Below are 20,472 nucleotides of genomic sequence, written 5' to 3'. Positions count from 1 at the left end.
CCACATGAACAAAGCTCAGAGCTGATCCTTTGGCAGAGAATTTACATGATCTGAGACTCTTTCAGACGCTCAATAGAAGTTTGGATGATTTTAGTCTCTCCCTTTCATTTTTATTTAGTCTTATTTTAGTCGACTAAAATATCTGGACATTTAAGTCATAGTTTTAGTCTCATGAAAAACTTTTAATTTAGTTTTAGTCCAATTTTAGTCGTCAAAAATAACACTTTGACTAAAATTAAGACTAAATATTTTAGTCGACGAAATTAACACTGTTTCCAGCAAACTGTTAAATTAGTAAATCAGAATTAAAACTAAGTCACTTTATAGGTATGAACTTATTAAACATAAATGAACTGGAGTTGAATGGATATGTAGTGTATGTGTGTATATGTGTATACATGTGTACGTGCATGTGCGTGCAAATGGGCATATATATTTGTGTATCTATTTGCATGTGTATGTACATATATGTGCTTATGTGTTGTGGATGCATGTGTGTATATATATATGTGTATGTATATATGTTTATGGGTGTGCAAGTATGTATGTATGTTGTTGTTGTTGTAAAAAAAATGTATAAAAAAAAAATAGCAGCTTTCTTCACTGATTTGACATTTGTCAGTTCACACCAGAAGTACATGTGCAGTCTTTATACTTCCCTTAGATGACCTATTTAGTCAGTCATATAAGTAGTTTTAATCTATGCAGTTGTGACTTTGTTCTGCTTTACTTTGTAACCTGATTCTGATCACTGCTCTTGTATGTCCCTGCAGAGCCACCGTAGAAGCTGTTCAAATGGGGGTTGTGTGAAGTGCCTACACTGCAGTGCACCATCAGGACAGGTAAAAGCCTTTACTTTTTAAACACACAAACACCAACTTATATTTAGTGAGAAACTTAGGGGCGTCGTTGTTGTTTCCATTTCAGAAAATAGATATTCAGATATTTACTTGATTGGAGCCTGTTTTTAAGCTTCACTTTAAGTTAATTCTGACTAAACAATGCATTTGGCAGGACAATGTGGTCGAGTTCACAGTTGGTTACCAAAACACTGTGATTCGGGAAATGTGTGAGTGGTAAATAGCACCATATGGTATTGATTCACGTAGTTAAGGGGAGACACTACAGACAGAACTAAATTTTGGGCCAAATTGGTCTCATTTAAGTTTTCACCAACAGAAAAAAACCCTAATCTTCACAATAACATGTTTAAATATTTCACTGATTCAACGTTTCTCCATAGATTTATTTGGGAAATCATAATTTCAAGAGGCATTTTCTCTAAATGCATTTTCCTCACATTGGTGCAACAATATCTCCACACAAGTAGCTCCTGTAGATTTCAAATGTTCCAACCTTGGACTGAACAATATTTTGAAGTTTTTTTTAGAGGTTTTTTTTTTAAGTATCTGAATCCCAGCCTGATTTATTGCGTTTTAAAGTGAAATTTAAATTTTTACAACTTATTTTAAAACTAACCAAGATATCCAAAATCCCCTCCCCCTTTGTAACTTATCTGTCACTGAAATTAAACCATAAATATAAACCTGGCTCAATATGTTATTCAAATTTTGTTGCCGAAAAAATGGGACATTTTGGGCATTTTTAGGCATAAAACCCCTTATTTTTTCTCATTTATGCCAGTAATCTCCAGCAAAAGTTTCAAATTGATATCTTTTAAAAAAAAAATGTTTTTTCCCTATTCACCTGCAGTGTCTCGCCTTAAAGCTGCAGTACCTGATTTTTCCTGTTCCAAAAATGTAATGTTTAATTTTGCCCCAAACTCATTTCTAGCTCACAATTCCTCCAGCACATCCCAAATTGTTCAAGCAAATAAATTATATGCACGTTTCATGCCCGCATACAGGATTGAGCAGTGACAAAGTGAAGCAGGGGAGACCACCCCCAAAATGAATTGCACTTATTTAGATTCTGCTTCCATAAAAATCTGAGTGAAGACGATGCAACAAGATCTGTTTTGTTGTGTTTACACCAAACCCTGTGATGGCAAATATCCATGTAATTTACAGCAGCAGAAAGTCGAGAAATTCGAGTGCTTCCTTTACTCCAAACCATTTCTGCTTTTACTTTTTGTTTTTTCTTTTATTACATTCATTATGTCTTCTTGAGTAATAAACTTTAGTTTTTTGGTTTCTTTTTGAAAGACACTAGGTAGAAACAAACTAAGCTGTTCAAATACCTTACGCGTTTCGACGGACAAGGAACCACTTCCGTCTTCGTCAGAGTGGAGAAGTGCTCGGCGGAAGGCGTGGCCACACTGACATAAGCAATAAACCTGTCAGTCTGGGAAGAACAACATCCCAATAAGAGACACATCATGCACGTCGGGAGACGCCTCTGACGAAGACGGAAGAAGTTCCTTGTCCGTCGAAACGCGTAAGGTATTTCAACAGCTTTGTTTGTTTCTACCTAGTGTCTTTCAAAAAGAAACCAAAAAACTAAAGTTTATTTCTGCTATTAGTTGCTCAAAATGGCTCAACCATGTATTATATTATCTATATTGAACCAGGTGCCTTGGTTCTCTAAGTTAAGGCAAACTCTGATCTTGAATTGGTGATTCATGCTTTCATCTCCTCTCGTCAAGATTATTGTAGCTCCCTTTTGATTTGTTTTAACAGATCTGCAGTGCAGCTTTCAACAGGATCTAGCTGACGTTCACACATTTATCATCTCTGCACTGGTTCCCCTTTAAATTTCAAATTGAAATTGAAATTTTAGTTTTGACTCGTAGAGCCTTGCATGGTCAGGCTCCCAAACATGTGTCTGACCGACTGTGCCCCTACTCCTCTCGTCGCACCCTTAGGTCCTCGGGCCAGAACCTCCTCACTGTCCCAGTGACCCGCTTTAAAAGGAGACTTGTCCTTTGAAGCCAAAACTCTGTGGAATGACCTTCCTCTGTCGCACTGTATGGCTGACTCTGTGGATTCTTTTACTTTGTGATTTGATCTCCGAAAGGTGCTATATAAATAAAGTTTCTTCTGTAATTGTGCACCACCTTTTTCTTATTGCCCACTTTTTGGTGAACAAATGCAAGTCCAAGTGAATCAGATTCCTCCACAGAGATGAGTCCGTAGGTAACACTTAGCAGGGAGATTTCATGAGCAGGGAGATTTCATGCCATGTTTAAAATGAAAGCTTTGGTACATAATGTCCCACAGCTGCTGAATACTTCCATACGAGGACTCCGGGTTGACTTGATCCAGGAAGTGTGTGCCTTGAGTGACTAACTGTGTAGGATTTTGAGGGGCGTGTCGGGGGACGGGACGGGGCAGGCCTCCTGAGAGCTCACGTGAGCGTTGTTGCAGGTTTTAAAGCTGAGACGTCCCGGGGCAGGTCTGTGCGGAAAGTGGAAGAGCAGCAGCAACAGCCGGCCTCCTCTCTCTTCGCATCATTCTACAGTCCTCTACAGGTAAGGAAGGTCTGCGGGGACATTTGAGCTGGCCACACATGGAAAAGAAGGGGAACAAAAGGACACTTGATAGCAAGGGCGTGGGTTTTGGTGTCAATATTGGTGGGGACGCTTCTTTTGTGAAAGATAGCACAATGAGAAGACCTGTCCGCATGTCTCTCTGTAAATGCTCAGATAGAAAAAGGCGTGAAAAGTTGGTGGGGACATGTCCTCACCAGACCTTTTAAGGAAGTTACGCCCATGCATGATAGTACCTACCCTCCTAAAGGTTTCTTTGTCTGATAAATGAATGTTAATAGAATCTACCTACTGTTCTTTGCAGGAAATGTAAAGAAAATCTTATCAGGGGCAGTTTTAAGATTAATTTAAGTTTAATTTGTGGATAACCAGTTTCAATGTTTAAGATAAAAACCATTGTGGAGGGACTTGGATAGAGCATGTTGCGATACTTAAAGGGTCACTCCATAACATTTTGGACTATACTGTTGGCATTAGTGCAAAGCATGCTCCTGTTGACCAGCTCGATACAGAAAAATACCATTACTGCAGGGAATAACCAAAGAATGGGTTTTTAATGAGGACCTACCTTATTTTAATCTCAAATTCTACTGCCTTTAGTCACATCTCCATGGAGACGAGCTGGAGACGTACCCACTCCCAGTAAAGTTAGTCATGTCTTAGGAGAGCTGAGCCGCTCGCAACAAAAATGCATGTTTGTTTGTACATTTATGAGGTATTTTTCCAATGATGAAATGATGTTTCAGAAAATAAATGCTAGTATTACAATTTAAGTAAAGTAAAAGTAAAATTCTACGCGGTGTGCCAAGGAAAGTGCCTTGATTTCCTTTCCTCTCACATCCTCTTTGCTCCGTAAACACCACAGAGGACAGAACTTTGAGACAAAAGCTTTGAAATGTGACTAGTCAATAGAACTGATGTAAAGTGCTTCACGATGAACAAAGTAACAATCCGGTGGTATGATTACTGATCTTTTTATTATGTTTTGTCTAAGTGGAAAGCTACCCGGCTGCACCTGAGCCTGAAGACATACCTGTTCTACTTGCTGCTTGGATGAACCAAAATATTTATTGTTGTGGGTGTGGCTGTAATGGGACAAATGATGATGGTTGTGTTTAATTACCTGGGCAAGGCTCTGAGAAACTGGGTCTAATTCAGCCTCATGGCATTTATGTAACTGGACGTTTTTGATTTGGAATACAGTGAACAAAGTTAGTTAGTTCCTTAGTTCCTTTTGCTTTGTTGTCTTAAAACATTTTACAACATGACTGCTTCCTACAGTCAAAGATGCTTCCTTCTGATAATATATTTAGTGCATCCATTTATTGAGATTTGCATGGGGCCAGACTTTAGTATATCCTCTTTTACTGTACCTGACTTATTGCGCACCACCTTTTGTTTGTGTCTTGCCAGTCAAAGCGGCTCAGCCATTTTTTATTTTTTTTTTAAACCACATTTACGCCGCACCTCCTTCTCCTGGTTTCAGGACACTCCCAGCAGCAAACTATGATGATGTAACTTGCAAAACAACACTCCTGCACTTCAGGTTCAGCAGCCCATAGTACATAAAGGGTGCTATGTCTAAGCGAAGGAGAGTCCAATTAAAAGGACTCAAGAAGAAGTGAAATGTAAGGCACTACTTGGGTTGAGATGCATAAAGTTGGTTACATAAGGCAAGACACTGCAGGTGAATAGGGAAAATGTTTTGGCATATGATAATAGTCTAGCCTATATGTAATTGTAATCATATATTTCACTTCTTTCTTCACATTTCCTTGCACTGTCCTTGTGGCGCTTGTGCCAAATGCTCCTCTCTCCTCCACAGTCCCACAGAATCATGGATGCCAAGGCGTTTGAAGAGGCGAAAGAGCCCGGTCTGCATGTATGGAGGGTGAAGAACATGAAACTGGCTCCCGTCCCTAAGAACACCTATGGGAAATTCTTCACCGGAGACGCTTACCTCGTTATGTGCAACTCGCCTACGTCCTGCCCAAAAGTGCACTCCTGGGTTGGTATGTGATGATCTGCTTCCCTTTCCCCTCGTGCGTCTAATGCACAGCATGTATCACATTCATATTACAAAACGAATCTCATACAGGCGGTTGTTGTCCCACAGGCAGCGAGGCGACTCAGGATGAGAGCGGGGCTGTGGCCATTTTAATGGTGCATATGGATGACTATCTGGGCGGAGCGCCTCGTCAGTACACGGAGTACCAGGACGACGAGTCCAAGACCTTCCTAAGCTACTTTGGAGGTTCCATCACATACATGGTCAGCCTCTATAAGACCTCATCTCTACATTCACTGAGCATTAGCGATGTCCCTGTTTCATTCTTTTGTAGATAGATTTGTTTTGTCTTAAAGGTATAGGCCACCGTTTTTACATACTGAGATATGTTCTTACCTGAGCTTAGACGAGTTCATTTGTACCTGTCTGGTCTTCACACGTGCCCTAAGTCCAGTAAACACAGCACAGACGCCGTTAGCATTTAGCCTCTGCTCCTTTTCTCTATTTAAATATGGTTGCGTGAAGTGTTACACAATAAAGTGAGGATATTAATGCGCGGATATCAAACTACTCCTGGTATCATTACGCCTAACAATATCGTTCCTCTTTTTATCGGCTTACAAAATCCACAAGCCGATAAAAAGAGGAACGATATTGTTTAATTTTGTGTAACTATACTTTATCGTGTAACACTTCACGTAACCATATTTAAATAGGGAAAACGTGGAAGAGCTTGGTAGCTTCTATCTTCACCTCGTTTGGAGCTATAGAGGAGAGGAGGAGAAGATAAATGCTAACTGCGTCTGTGCTGTGTTTACGTGACTGAGGGCACGCATGAAGACCAGACAGGTACAAATGAAGTTGTCTAAGGTCAGAACTCAGTATGTAGAAACGGTGGCCTATTCCTTTAAGTTTCAGTGGGGGCTTGCATTAAAGTAAAAGAAAAACACATTATTCTCAGCGCACATTATTCTCTCAAAAAGACAGTCTGGGTCTCAGTGGGATTTCCCCGGTTAAATGAAAGTCAAATTTATAAAAGCAGATGATAGTCAAAGTTTTTAAAGATGCTGCCGTTGGTTTACTTATGACACATTGTAAAAACTGTATTCATATTTTGCATTTTCTCTAATGTATTTTTGGATACAAGAACATGAAGCTGTGGCACTATTTATTTGTTCTGTCCACAGAAAGGGGGAGTGGCTTCAGGCTTTAATGACGTCGACATCAATGACATCGAAGACGTGAAGCGTTTGTACCACACAAAAGGCCGCCGTCTTGTCCGAGTCATTGAGGTCGAGCTTAAATGGGAAAGCTTCAACTCTGGAGACTGTTTCCTCATTGACCTGGGGAAGGTACGGGCAAACATCGTCTTTAAAAAAAACTCTTTAATTTTCCTTCTTAAATAATATGATTTTGCAATTCTTATCTTTTTTCAAACCAGGACATCTACCACTGGTCGGGCTGTAAGAGCAACCCCTTCGAAAAGCTGAAGTCAACAGTTGTGGCCGATGACATCTGCGCCAGCGAGCGCAAAGGCCGAGCCGAGGTGCACAGGATCAACGAGGGAGAGGAGCCGCAGGAAGTTATTGATGTAAATAGCATTACTACACATTCAAGATAATATTTTCTTCCTCTGTTTAAAAGTTTTTTTTGTTCTTTTTTATGACAGCTGCTTGGGCCTAAGCCTGATGAGCTCCCTGCAGGAAGCTCTGACACCAAGCCTCATGTGTCGAGGAAGGACAAGTGTGAAGCGTCTCTCTACATGGTAATGCCAAAACAGACTGATGTCTAACTCACTACTCGCAGGGCCGGATTTAAGTAAAATGGGCCCTGGGGCTAAAGTTTTCACGGGCCCCCATATACTGTATGTCTGTCTGTCGGATCTCTCTCTCTACAATGAAAAGATAAATGAATGTTGCTACTGCCAGACTGGTGGGGGGACACATTGAAAAGGGGAATCTGGGGGTCCTCCCACAGAGATTTTATTTTAATGGTGCAATTTGGTGCATTCTTATGCACTTTAACAGACCATAGGTGGATTCCCAGTGTCAACGCAATGAAAATGGCTCAGACCTTGTTTAGACCTGGTTTAGTCTCGGGTACAAAGTCCTCTGAAGCCTTGCCTCTGAGAGAGGGAGGGAACTCTCTCCTTTTCTCTTTATGCCCAGGGGCCCTTCAACCTGCTGGGCTCCTGTTCTTAGCCCCTGTAAGCCCCTGCATAAATCCGGCCTTGACTATTCATTACCATTGTAAGAATTTCCTTAAAAGATATGGCTCATCTCAACAAGGTTGTTTAGGCTGGTCCTTCATGTCCCTTGAGGGCGGACGTTTTATCCAGCCAAGAACACAGATTCTGCTGAAATCACAATAACTTATAAAGCACTTGCAAGACAAGAGCCATCATGTTTTTGTTTACTTTTCATGTGTATTCATCATAAGTTGTTTTTCAGATTTCTGACGCTGCTGGTTCCATGAAGGCGACTCTCGTGGCAGAGAAAAACCCATTCCAACAGGAGATGCTCAACTCAAACGAGTGCTACATCGTGGACAATAAAGGGAATCACAAGATCTTTGTCTGGATAGGTAAATCTGAGAAACATTGCTTTTATATATGATTCACAAATACACGACAATCTTACACAGCTGGCAGTTGTTGACCAGATAGTTTTCCACGTTGGCCAGTGTAATGGCGCAGCAGGGTCAAGCAATAACACACAACTGTAGCTAGTGGCGGCTGGTGATGTATACTCTCGGTGGGACTGCACATTTAACACATTTACCACCACTTGTCAGACTAAAAAGAAGCATGTAACCACATATCAGCAAACACCCACAGAACTAGCAAAGTACAAGGCCAAAGTTTATTCTATAGGTGCCTTCCACATGGCGTCACTCCATCTTAGCGGGATACATGCTAATGAACTCCAGATAAACTCATACCAACGTTTCATTTAAAATCTACATTTCAAAACCGCTGAAATGCCTGAAACTTGTTGCGCAGTTTCGTGCAAATTAGTGGTGTCAGAATTTCTCATGTCTTTACTCTTTTAATGGGGTCCCATTGTACTTTTCAATCGGATATCTCATCAAATTATTAGCCTATTGAAAACTGCTGTAGCTTAGAAGAATTTACTGTCAATGTGAGATTTACTGTTCGTTAATCTGTGAAAGAGCGATCTATACAACAAGCTAGGTGTGTTTTACAGTATTATTATCCTGCTGGTTTAGCGAAGTGTCAAGTAACTTACCTTACTCCTGACAGCAGACACATGAGTGTATTCGATACCCATCCTGACTCAAAATATCTGTATGCTGAAAGGCTTTTATAGTCTTTTTTTTTTTTTTTTTTTTTTTTTTTCATTATCAACATTTATATAGAAAGTCAATAACAGCCAACATCTAGAGGCAATAGCTTGCCTCTACAGTCATAGCCAGTGTGGCATGTGCCAAAACAATGGACTGTAGAAACTTCATGTATGTCAGGCACGAAGAGTCAAATGTGTTCTCAGTCCACAGGTCGCTTTTCACTGTATTTTCTTGTGAATTCTTCAGCGTTCTTCATAAACTTTGCCCGGTCTTTAGTGTATTCCTCTGCCAAGTCAGTCCTCAAGGAAGAAGAGAGAACTGTGAAGAACAGGAAGAAGACGGCAAACTCGTTTTCACAATGGCTACTACAAGGCGACTTAACAAGGAACTCGAAGACATTCAAAATACAGGAATAAAAAATTTCCGGAACATAATCGTGGACGAGACAAACATTTTGTACTGGCAAGGGCTTATTGTTCCTGATAATCCACCATATGACAAAGGAGCCTTTCGGATTGAAATAGTCTTCCCAGCTGAATACCCCTTTAAACCACCCAAAATCACTTTCAAGACACGAATCTACCATCCAAACATTGATGACAAGGGCCAGGTTTGCCTGTCTATTATAAGCCCTGAGAACTGGAAACCAGCCACCAGAACTTGTCAAGTGATTCAGTGTCTCATTGCTCTGGTGAACACCCCAGAGCCTGAGCACCCACTGAGGGCTTTTATAGTCTTTTAATGATTTTCCTGTGTATGAAGACGGAAAATCAATCAAGAAACTATGTACTATGTAAATATCGCCAAACTCGAGTGAAGGTATGTTGACCGAGAACTTCGCGTCAGTAAATAACTCGGCCGAAGGCATGTGGGTCTGTAATATCCAACAATGACAGTTTGTTTGCGTATCGAAGTGCCGCATTTCCTTGTAAGTGAGTTATAGCAGATGTAAGTGACAAAACACTGCATAATTATGTGGAATCGCAATCGTTTTCTGTTGCATTCGCCATTTTGGGTTCCCTTCAAAATGGCGTGCGCTTGCATTTCTAGTCACCTGACTTGGAGACACCTATAGATGGCAGTCAAACAGCAGATGCCTAACAATGCATTTACCCTCAGCACAATGATGAGAGCATAAGAGTCATTTATGTCCTGCTAAAGTAAAAGGATCTGTATCATGCTACTTTAGCCATTCCAAAGTAAAGTATTGGTATTTATGTAATACCAGGGATGGAGCCGCCGCTCCATCCATAAAAGTTAATCCACTTTGGTTCTGGCCAAGGTTCACCGAGCATCCATCAGTGAAGTGACGGTCAGAGATAAACAGTCTTTTGTCTGATAGTCGCTGAATCCCGGAGAGAAATTCCAACTCCTGGCGAGTGGCCTCTTCTGTAGGAAGGTTGAATAAAGTCCTGTCCTCTTGCAATCTCGCATTTTCGCCATAACATTATCGTTAGGTAAGAAAAAAGAACAGGTGTCCAGAGTAGGTTAGAAAGAGCTCCTTTTTCACAACTTTCTACTTTTGACATTTTCTACTCAGCAAGTGCCATAATTACGAGACCACATGAAGGCCGCATAAGCCCGCCGAGCCCATTGATACCAGCCGTTCCTGACTGTAGGTGCTCTTCAGTGCACAAGCCAAACGAAAACATTACAGAAACACTGCAATGGGCTAAATCTTTGCGAATCACATAAAAAAGACAAGGGCTTCACAGCTAAATGTATCCTAGGTTTTGCGAGAGAAGCTGCACATGTGCGACGTGCCACCATGGTATCTAAACAGCATTAACTGCATATTCATCAGCTCATCTGCTGTCCTAATTTTCAGGGTCAAAGGCCAGCTGTGCTGAGCGTAAAGCAGCGAAAATGGCCGCTGATAAATTCATCGAAGAACACGACTACCCCTGCAGGACCAAGGTTAAAAATTATTCTGATGTAAATTGTTCATTGATTAAATACAAAAGAGCGATGTGGAACCCTGTCGATGCTCACACAGAAAGTGATCATGCCGGCTGGAGCAGAGGACACTCTTTTCAAGGAATTCTTCTGCAACTGGATGGACAAGGATGAGACGGTGGGCTTCGGGGAGACCCACACCCGCGGGACGATCGCCAAAGTGCCGAAAGTTCCCTTCGATGCCTCCATCCTCCACGAGGACAAGACTATGGCTGCACAACACGGCATGGTCGACGACGGATCCGGAGAAGTAGAGGTACAGCATTGTGGATGCAAACTCACACCTCCAGTGCCACTCTTGTAGGGGGTTTCTGTCACTTTCATTCAGCTTTCATTACATTAAAAATAAATCTGTTTTTTCTAGACTATTAATATGCTTTTGGCATGCCTGTATCTCAGTTTCTCTTCAGGTGAATTTGAAATCGGGGATGCTCCAAAACATATACTATTGGTCAAAGGTTTGGAGACATTAAACTATAAATGAACCCATGGGATTATGTAGGAAACAAAAAAGGGTGAAATAACTCAATGTTTTATATTTATATATAAATTGCTGCCCTTTTATTCTTGGGATTTTCCCCATGAGCTTCATATAATAAGGTCGTCACCTGAAATAGTTTAACAGTCTGAAAAGTGAAAACCATTTCTAATGGCAACATTGGGAAGCTTATTGAGAAATTGTTCAAAGCAAAAGAATCTATATCCATGTAACTTTATTTTTGTTAAACACATAATTCCATATATGTTCATTCATAAATGAATGCATTCAGTCAGAATCTACAGTGTAACTGGTCTTGAAATAAAAGAAAAACGATTCCTATAAAAAAAGCCTCTCCAAACTTTTGACCGGTAGTATAAATGTGCTGTTGCAAAGAGTAAAAGAGCATGTTTTTATAATGTGTGCAGATCTGGCGTGTTGACCAGTCCTCATCAGAGAAAGTTCCTGTGGACCCCTCGACTTATGGGCAGTTTTATGGAGGAGACTGCTACCTGGTGCTGTACCGCTATACTTGTGGACGGCGACCCATGTACATCATCTACAACTGGTCAGTACAGACTTACCTCAGGGGGATGTCCTTGGGAATAATGAGATTTACAAGTAATTGGCAACACCCTCAGGCCTCTTTTTAATGTACTCAGAGTAAACATTTTAGGCTTAGACTTTTAGACGATGGTGCTGATTTTGGATTTTTTGCTGATGCAATGGTTCGGATATCGGGGCCTATCCAGGGAATCAAGGGAAATAATTCTGATCCATCGTAAAAATGTCTTGATAGAATGTGTTTTTCTTTGCCAGTGATGTAGCGCTGTAGTGATGTAGAAGATGTAGCGCTGTTTGCCAATGATTAAAGGTGACACAATACACTCAGTTTAGAGTCAAACTTGTGCTTGCTGTTTAGGCAGGGGAATAAGTGCTCAGTGTCGGAGCAGACGCTTTCTTCCTATCTGACTGTTCAACTCGACGAGTCTATGGGAGGAGCTGCAGCTCAAGTAAAGTGCATTTTATTTACTGTTGTGTCAATTGTTTCTTTTCTTTTTTTTGTTTAAAGGGAATAGATGCAAGTTGGCCATTTTACACTCACTACTGCCACCTCAGGTCATACGTGTAACTGCAGGTTCTATATTAAGTTAAGGCACTTCTGACCCGAATCAACAACTTTTTGAGTGAGGATTTTAGAGGCAGTTTTGGTGAACAGGTCTGGGTTCATTCTACACAGTAGGACATGGCTGGAACATTCAGGGGGAGGAAATACTTAATTTTAACATTTTTAAACTCCATATAGTCCCTTTTTAAAGAGTGAAAGTTCTTAGCTTAATTTCAAGTGTTTTACATCTTTCTGTACCACCGGGGTCCAGATGTTTGTGTGCTCAGGTTAAAATAGTCCTTCCTGTTGTACATTTTTACAGTAATTGAAGCTTACATCATGAAAACTCTAACAGTGTTTTGTCTAAAGTGTTCAAAAGATATTATTTTGGTCCTAAAGTTTTTTCTTTCTTCAAAGGTGCGTGTGACACAGGGAGAGGAGCCCTCTCACCTGGTTAGCATGTTCAAAGGGAAGCTCATGGTCGTGTACCTGGGCGGGTCGTCCCGCTGCGGGGGCCAGACTGTTGCAGGAGACGTACAGCTCTTCCACATCCGCCTCAGCTCCACTCAGGCCACCAGAGCTGTGGAGGTCAGCCATCTTGTTTGTAGTTCTTTTAACAATATTTGAAGGCTTTTAACCTCTTACCGCCCGCCTCAACCGAGTGCATTTTCTCCAGTTCGGCATCACCCAAATCTTAAAGCTTCTTGACTGGAGAGTTTTCTACCTCAAGGCCAATGTGATGCCTCATTTGAAAGCTAAGACCTTCAAAACTGAACATAACTCTATTGTCGCGTTGTTGTTGCATATATGTCACATTTTTGAAGCATTTTTGTCGTGTTTTCGTCTCTTTATCGCTATTTTGATGGGTTTATTTTAAGCAGCTTTTAGATTTTGCTAAACTTGGTTCAGGTGATGGTTAAGAGGTTAAAGGGTGATTGAAATGAAAACAAAATCTGCTAAAATTAACACCACTTGGACCAAACCAGGACAGCGCGAAACCAGAAGCCGATATGTTGAAAGTAGGACTAAACTAAGGCTTAACCCAAACTAAATCCAGAAGTTGTACTTAATTTTAGCATGTCCACTTGACTCATCTTGTTTTACTGCAGGTTGAGCCCATCGCCTCCTCTCTGAACACCAATGACACGTTTGTGTTGAAAACCCCCGATGGACTGGTCATATGGAGCGGCGTGGGAGCGGCAGAGGAGGAGAAGGAATCTGCTAAGATATTGGCCGATATGCTTGGAGGAGGAAATGTAATGGAGGTCGAGGAAAAGAGTGAGCCAGGTGAGGAAATGAAGTTAGTTTGTCAGTATAGCTTTATTTTCAATTCAACCACTTGTAAAGGGCATGCAGAGAATTGGGAGTGCACAACATCTGTATTTCATGATGAATTGCAGTGATATATCGCAACAGCACTGAGGTCTTCCACCCGACTGAGATTAACACATTTCTTAACAGTCGAACACAGCCTTTAAGGGAATGGAAGTTGCAATCCCAGATCATTGCTGAGCTATGTCTACACAAACAAATACATATGCTTTAACAATCTGAGAACCGCTAACCACAAAAATAAACTAACGCTGAGTTTACACATGAACGATGCCATTTCTCCATCTGTGGCATTTGCACCACTTTTTTATAGTGTTTGTCAGCGCACATCAGTTCACGATATTCAGAGAAAAACTGACTGTGCAGCCCAATCGCAATTTGAAGGGTTTTCTGAAGCCAGTTTGTAAACATTCCGTGCTTATCTGGAGGCAGGAAGTGAATCCCATCCGTTTCCATTGTAGCTGTCATAGCAACGGTAAACAAATGTCTAGCTGTTTTTGGAAACATCAGATAAACCTTATTTTATCGTCTCAAATGTCATTCCTCTTGGTCTTGCACCTTAAGTCACAACAGGACACTTATAATCATTAGTTTTAGCTTAATCTTATTTCCCTTGATCACTTCCTGTCTCCAGCTGATGTCACTGATGTCAGCAGTTAAAGGGTCTATTATATTCACCTTGTTCCGGAAGTTTGCGTGGGTGCCGCCATTAATTGTGTCCTCACCCCTTCACTTGTATTTGTCTACGTAGGACAGGAGAAGTGGGGCAAATGAACATTGAACATTTTACACAAATCAATCTACTAAACATCGGCAAAACATTTTTCCTCCGCTTAAAGCAGTACTAAGTATCTTGTTTACCTTAATAAACCCTTTGCGTAGTCCTTCTGGGGGTAAAACAAGTGTTAATGGGATGATCGGAGGGTTTTTCATCTCCCCCTGGTGTCTCTGGCCAGAAAGCCACAATTGCAACTTCACTGCCTCCGGGTAGGGGCACCAATACACACTAATGGAATCATGAAGAAGAAGCTAACAGGCAAAGCTAGCTGCGGGCTAGCGCCACTTAAACAGTATTTGCAGCCAAGTTTGAGTGGAAAAAAGTATCTCCATTGTGCAATTGGGTCTTGGCACAATGTATAATATCCCACACTGTGTCTTTTCTGTCAGTGTATTATTTACTCTCATGGATAATTAATGAGTAAAAAAACAGGACATGCCACGACACCTGCAGTGGTGCTTATGGCCTCTAGGGGCATGAGTTGTTTAGTTCTGCTTTAATGAATAGACTTTGCGCTCGAAGAGTCAATACAATGGACGCGCTGATCTGTGGTTAAAGTAGGCAGAGTGGAATAAGGTTGAATCGAACAGGACTAAAATAAAAGGTAAAATGTAGGACGATGTTGCGCATGTTAAGAAAATGCATGTGAGCTGAAACAAAAGTGAAAAAAAAAAATATCACTAGAGAAAACAAAAACGGTAAAATACAAAAGTTGAAGAAAAACCTACAAAATAACCCCCCCACACACACAAGCATTTTAGAGAACTGCACAGTAGTTCTCGTTTCGTTTTATATTTTGTATGTATTTTGTTTCTTAAAATGAATACAGTATGACAGTACTCTAAACACACTCGTTTCAGATTCTTTCTGGGCTGCACTGGGAGGGAAGACGGAATACCAGACGTCAAAGATGCTGAGGAACGACTTGAAGCCGCCACGCCTGTTCGAGTGTTCGAACAAAACTGGGAGACTCGTCGTGAGTGTCTTTTAATATTTGTTTTTACTGTAGTAACAGGTGTTTTGCTTTTGTTTGGAAGGATACTGTAGCGCCAACCAGGGATATTTCAGGTTTTTTGACATAGGGCCTCATTTTCTCGTTATCCAGAGTGTTGCTGATTTCTTGAGATATTTTTTTTGTAATTCATGCAGTTCTAATATTTGAAGAGTTTCGTGGCGCTAGGCTAGTGCAAGGCTAGCGCATTTATACGATATCAGCTAGCCTGCATTAAAAACAGTATGACCCGCTCCACAGAGCACCTGAGGCAAATCACTTATAACCCCAGACTAACAATAAAAATGTCTGATAGAATAATTTTAACCATTTTGCATTTAAATAAACTTATATTTGAGCAGCATCAGCTTCGTGGTTGTATAAGCTACGCAGCGGCGGAGTGATCTGCTAGAAAATAGTCCCTCGAAATGCGATCATTCATGTGATGCAAGGTCAGTTATATTCCAAAATGTATTCTATGAACACAGACATTTATATGGTTAGTCTGGTGTTCTAAATGATTTGCCTCAGGTGCTCTGTGGAGCGGGTCAGACTGTTTTTAATGCAGGCTAGCTGATACCATAGAAATGTGCTAGCCTTGCACTAGCCTAGCACCACGAAACTCTCAAAAAATAATATCTCCAGAAATCAGCAACACTCAGGAAATTTATTTATTTATTTATGGTTTATTTGGTAGGGACAGTGCAAGTTAATGAACAAGCCACACCGGATTGTAGCCTTAGGCTAATTTTCATCCGTCGTCCCCCATGCGCACTCTCAAACATACTCTCATACATCCTGGCCTATTGTACATGTTTTTAGTGGTAGGGGAAACCGGAGTACCCGGAGGAAACCTACGCAGACACAGGGAGAACATGCAAACTCCACACAGAAAGGCCCCGTCCTTGGTGGGAATCGAACCCGGACCTTCTAGCTGTGAAGCGAGAGCACTAACCGCTGTGCTACCGTGCGTGAGGCCCTATGTAAAAAATCGGAAATATCCCTTTAACTGAATCAAAAATAAATAATTGAATCGTAAAACCGGTTTAGAAGCGGTGGTGTTTGGAGGAAAACATGTGAGAACTGTTGATCTTGAGTGAAGTGCACAGGATTAGAATTGGGTATAAAGTGAAGAGAATAATACAACAACACTGTAGAGCAACTTTGTTATTGTTTTTGGATGTTGCTTAATCCCTTGTTTGTTGCCATAGTCTATCAACGCCCTCACAGACTTCTGCATGTTTGTCATATTCAGGCAGAGGAACTGGTGGGAGAACTGACACAGCTCGATTTGGCGACTGATGAAATCATGATTCTGGACACACACGACGCGGTCAGTTCCATATATTTATAAACTAAATGCGATCATTTTGATTTTTGCTCTGGAGTTAAAGTCTGTGTCTTCAGGTTTACGTGTGGGTTGGACGCGATGCCAATGAGGAAGAGAAGAAGGGCGTGGAGAAGATTGGTAAGTGTCTTTGATCGTAATTATCCTTTAGATTTAGGTGCTGTTATTGCAATTTATGTCCACATTATTGAATAAAAGGGGCTTTCGTGTTCAGTTCAGTCAATCCTGGTTTAAACTCACTTAAGAAAAGATTTAGTCTTGGTTTCTTTTTTTCTTTCAAGCTCTATTTTTTTCCCACGTATTTGGTTTTGTACAATGCGCTAATGCTCACTATATTTGTCTTATATTTGTATTGGAAATCTCAGAAGCTCCAGAATGTTGCAGAACTAATGAGGGCTTAACTCTGCTTTCTAACTGAATAATTGGCCCAAGAACCACAAAAAAATGTCTTAATATTTTTCAACGTTAATTTGTTCTGACACATTGAACAAATCCAGGAGCATTAACAATGTGCTCACTTAAAAATTGTTAAAAAAAATCATAAAAAGAAGAATCCGATGCTTAAAGGGGCTAGATGCAAGTTGGCCATTTTATGAGGCCCTATGTAAAAAATCCTAAAATGTCCCTTTAATATAGAAGGTGCAGTTTCATGTATGACCTGAGGTGGCAGTAGTGAGTATAAAATGGCTAACTTGCATCAAGCCCCTTTAACAAGGCCGTGGGAACCCAGGGTGCTGAGGGCGCTGCAGCATCCCCTGGTGGAGAGTTTGTGAGCTGCAGGCAATATTAACTCCTTAACTCCCACCTGAACCGAGCACATTTTCTCCAGCTTTACCCCAATCCAAAAGCTTCTGGAAAAAAGATGTGAAAATGGCAACAAAACTGAGACGAAAACAAGGATGAAAATGTGAGAAAAGTGAGAAAACATTGATAAAAAAGTGACAAAAAATTTACAAAAAAATGACAAAAATGGACCAAAATTTGACAAAAAAGCGAGAAAAATTGCTCTCGGTTCAGGCGGGGGTTAAGAGGTTAATAAATAGGATTTATGCACAGAAAAAGTATTTTGGGGGTAAATTTTGTCCCTCAGCACCCCCTAGCTAAAATATCTTCCCACGGCTCTGCCCTTTAAGTATGATATGTGTGATTTGATGAAGTGATGAGTCATATCTTCTGTTACAATGGCAACATAAGGCCCAGGGGCCAAATCTTGCCCTCAGGCAGAGATGTTCTGGCCCCACAGATGTTTTTGACAAAAACAACAAACAGATCTAAAGACCTGTTTAAGTGTGCTGTGGTCCATTCCTTCACAGATATAACTATGGGAGGGGATACAGGTGCTCGTCAGAAAATCATGGAACAAGAGCAACTGAAACTAATCTGATATAGACTCATTACATGCAAAGTGACAAATGTCAAGCCTCTGTTATTTTGAGGATTTTCTTACAGTCCATTTTTAAATACTCAAATTTTATGAGATTTTTAATTGGGTTTTTTACAAGCTGAGCCATAATAATCAATGATAACCAATAAAGGCTACACCTCACTTTGCATGTAATGAGTCTATATCATATATTTAATAGTTTAGGTTGAATAACAGAAGTAAATGCACTTTTTCATTATATTCTGACGAGCACCTGTATATCTGACAGAATTTAGTGAGTTTATTGTCCGCCGTTCATATGCACAGTATGTATGTCTTTGTCGAAAATATTGCTGGAGTTTGCAGACAAAAGTAAAAGCAGTAAAAGCTCTGAAGGCACCGATCTCAGACACCTCCTATTAGTAACGCACATAATTCATGTGTTTGTTTTTAATCTTCCAGCTCAAGAGTACATCGACACAGACCCATCCGGCCGCCGTGGGATCCCCATCGTCACCTTCAAACAGGGAAACGAGCCGCCCTCGTTCACAGGCTGGTTCCAGGCCTGGGACCCCGACATGTGGAGCAGCAAAATGGACGACCTGATGAAAAAATTTGGTGGCCGTTAAACAAGAAACTTCACCTCATGCAGTGCTATTACAATATGCATTTCTATAAAGATCACAAACGAACAAACAAACCAAAAATGTACTGAATGAATTCATGCAGATTTTAACAATAGTTTTCAATAAAGAAGCCTTGTAGCAAATCCTGTTATTCCTGAATTAATAAAGTCAAAGTATAGCCTAGTATAAGACGACCATGAAGTTGTGGGAAAACAATATAGGAAAATAGCCATATTGCACTTTATCATACTTACTTACTTTGGTAAACTAACAAGTTTACCAAATGTGCCAGGTGTGCCTCATTATATGACCTGTAGTGCATTGCTGTTACATCTCTGAAATAATCACAAAACCGGTTCTACATTGAAATAAACCTTCACACCTGCCTTTGTATTTTTGTTTTTGATTTGCATAACCTTTATTTTTGGCTGAGACCTGAAGGAAATGGCCGGATCAATGGGTACAGTGTCAGGCACAGCAAAGTGAAAAGGTGAAACGGCTCCAGGTCAGTCTGTTCTCACTGAAAGGAACATCATTTAAGGAACTCTTTACCACTGGAGACTTTTCTCGAAGAACCAACAATGAACTGTATAGGTGGACTTGGGAAGTGAGAATGTTCTATTATAGTTGTGTTGTTCTTTAACCTGTTTCCTCTCTTTACTCTTAACATCTTGAAAAGCCTTACCAGGGAAGGGGGCAGAACATTAGGCTGTGGCTAGAAGTTTTATAGGCCAACGTTTTTACATATTGTGATATGTTCTTACCTTAGACGAGTTGATTTGTACCTGTCTGGTCTTAGTGCGTGCGCTCAGTCACCCAATCTCCCAGTAAAGGTATAGCCCCAAACGGGTGAGTCAGAAGCGACCAAGCTGTTCCACGTTTCCCCTATTTAAAAAAAGTTACGTGAGCCTTTACATGATCCAAGTCTAGTTACACAAAATTAAACATGTTTATTTTTAGCGGATAAAAAGGGGCTTTGACGATATTACAGCGCAGATGTCGAAGTAGGAAAAAGTATTCAACTTGAATTAAACCCTGTTAACGTCAGTCACCGAGCCCAGCGGTTCCCAACCAGGGGTACGAGGACGAGGGCTGCACGGTAGCCCCTCCGCTTCACAGCTAGAAGCTCCCGGGTTCGATTCCCACCAGGACGGGGCCTTTCTGTGCGGAGTTTGCATGTTCTCCCCGTGTCTTCATAGGTTTCCTCCGCACACTCCGGTTTCCCCTGCCACTAAAACATGCACAATAGGTGAATCCTCCAGCCAGCTGATTCTGAGCACCAGCCTCGCTCCACATCATGGAGATGGGTCCACAGGCGCGGGTTGCCCCAGTGGGATCGAAGGACGGGTTAAATGCAGACGTCAAGTTTCCCTACAGGGACAATAAAGTAAACAAAGACTTGGAATCATTTCAGATTTTAAAAAATGAGAACGATTTCAATATTAATTTCAAAGGAAAGTTAGTTTTAATTTTGTTTTTCAGTAAAAGGTTTGATTTTGAGAGTAGTATCTTTATTTTAAACACAACACATTATACACTGAATAATCTTAGTTTTATTATTATCTCAGTCACTTTGTAATGATATTGGAAGATGGTAGGGGGTACTCGGAGTATAAATGAACAACTCAAGGGGTAAAAGAGACAAACACGTTGGGAACCACTGACCGAGTCGGTGGCAATGTTTTCTTGCACAGTCCCCACCAAATAAACAAAACAAAAAAAAAAGAATA

General features: G+C 40.9%; 1 protein-coding gene across 1 annotated transcript; it reads left to right on the top strand.

The window, feature by feature from the left end:
* The first annotated feature begins 3,356 nt into the window (after window positions 1-3,356).
* Window positions 3,357-19,135, top strand: scinla (scinderin like a). Its single transcript, XM_079574901.1, has 17 exons — window positions 3,357-3,430; window positions 5,274-5,460; window positions 5,565-5,719; window positions 6,644-6,808; window positions 6,898-7,047; window positions 7,126-7,221; window positions 7,907-8,039; window positions 10,591-10,679; window positions 10,759-10,974; window positions 11,625-11,764; window positions 12,119-12,209; window positions 12,722-12,892; window positions 13,414-13,591; window positions 15,275-15,390; window positions 16,661-16,738; window positions 16,813-16,873; window positions 18,579-19,135. Exons 2-17 carry the CDS (start codon window positions 5,286-5,288, stop codon window positions 18,743-18,745), a joined length of 2,181 nt encoding a protein of 726 aa, XP_079431027.1. The 5' UTR covers window positions 3,357-3,430; window positions 5,274-5,285; the 3' UTR covers window positions 18,746-19,135.
* Window positions 19,136-20,472: the final 1,337 nt, after the last annotated feature.

This window comes from Gobius niger (assembly GCF_951799975.1).
Source record: "Gobius niger genome assembly, chromosome: 17".
Lineage (NCBI taxonomy): Eukaryota > Metazoa > Chordata > Actinopteri > Gobiiformes > Gobiidae > Gobius > Gobius niger.
Note: the sequence above shows the minus strand (reverse complement) of the source record. Positions and strands in the feature narration are given on the sequence as shown.

Coding starts and splice junctions, on each gene's coding strand:
- scinla (XM_079574901.1), top strand. CDS start 5,286: ATGGATGCCAAGGCGTTTGAAGAGGCGAAAGAGCCCGGTCTGCATGTA. Junction 15,391..16,660: donor ACAAAACTGGGAGACTCGTC/GTGAGTGTCTTT, acceptor TGTCATATTCAG/GCAGAGGAACTGGTGGGAGA. Junction 16,874..18,578: donor GAAGGGCGTGGAGAAGATTG/GTAAGTGTCTTT, acceptor TTAATCTTCCAG/CTCAAGAGTACATCGACACA.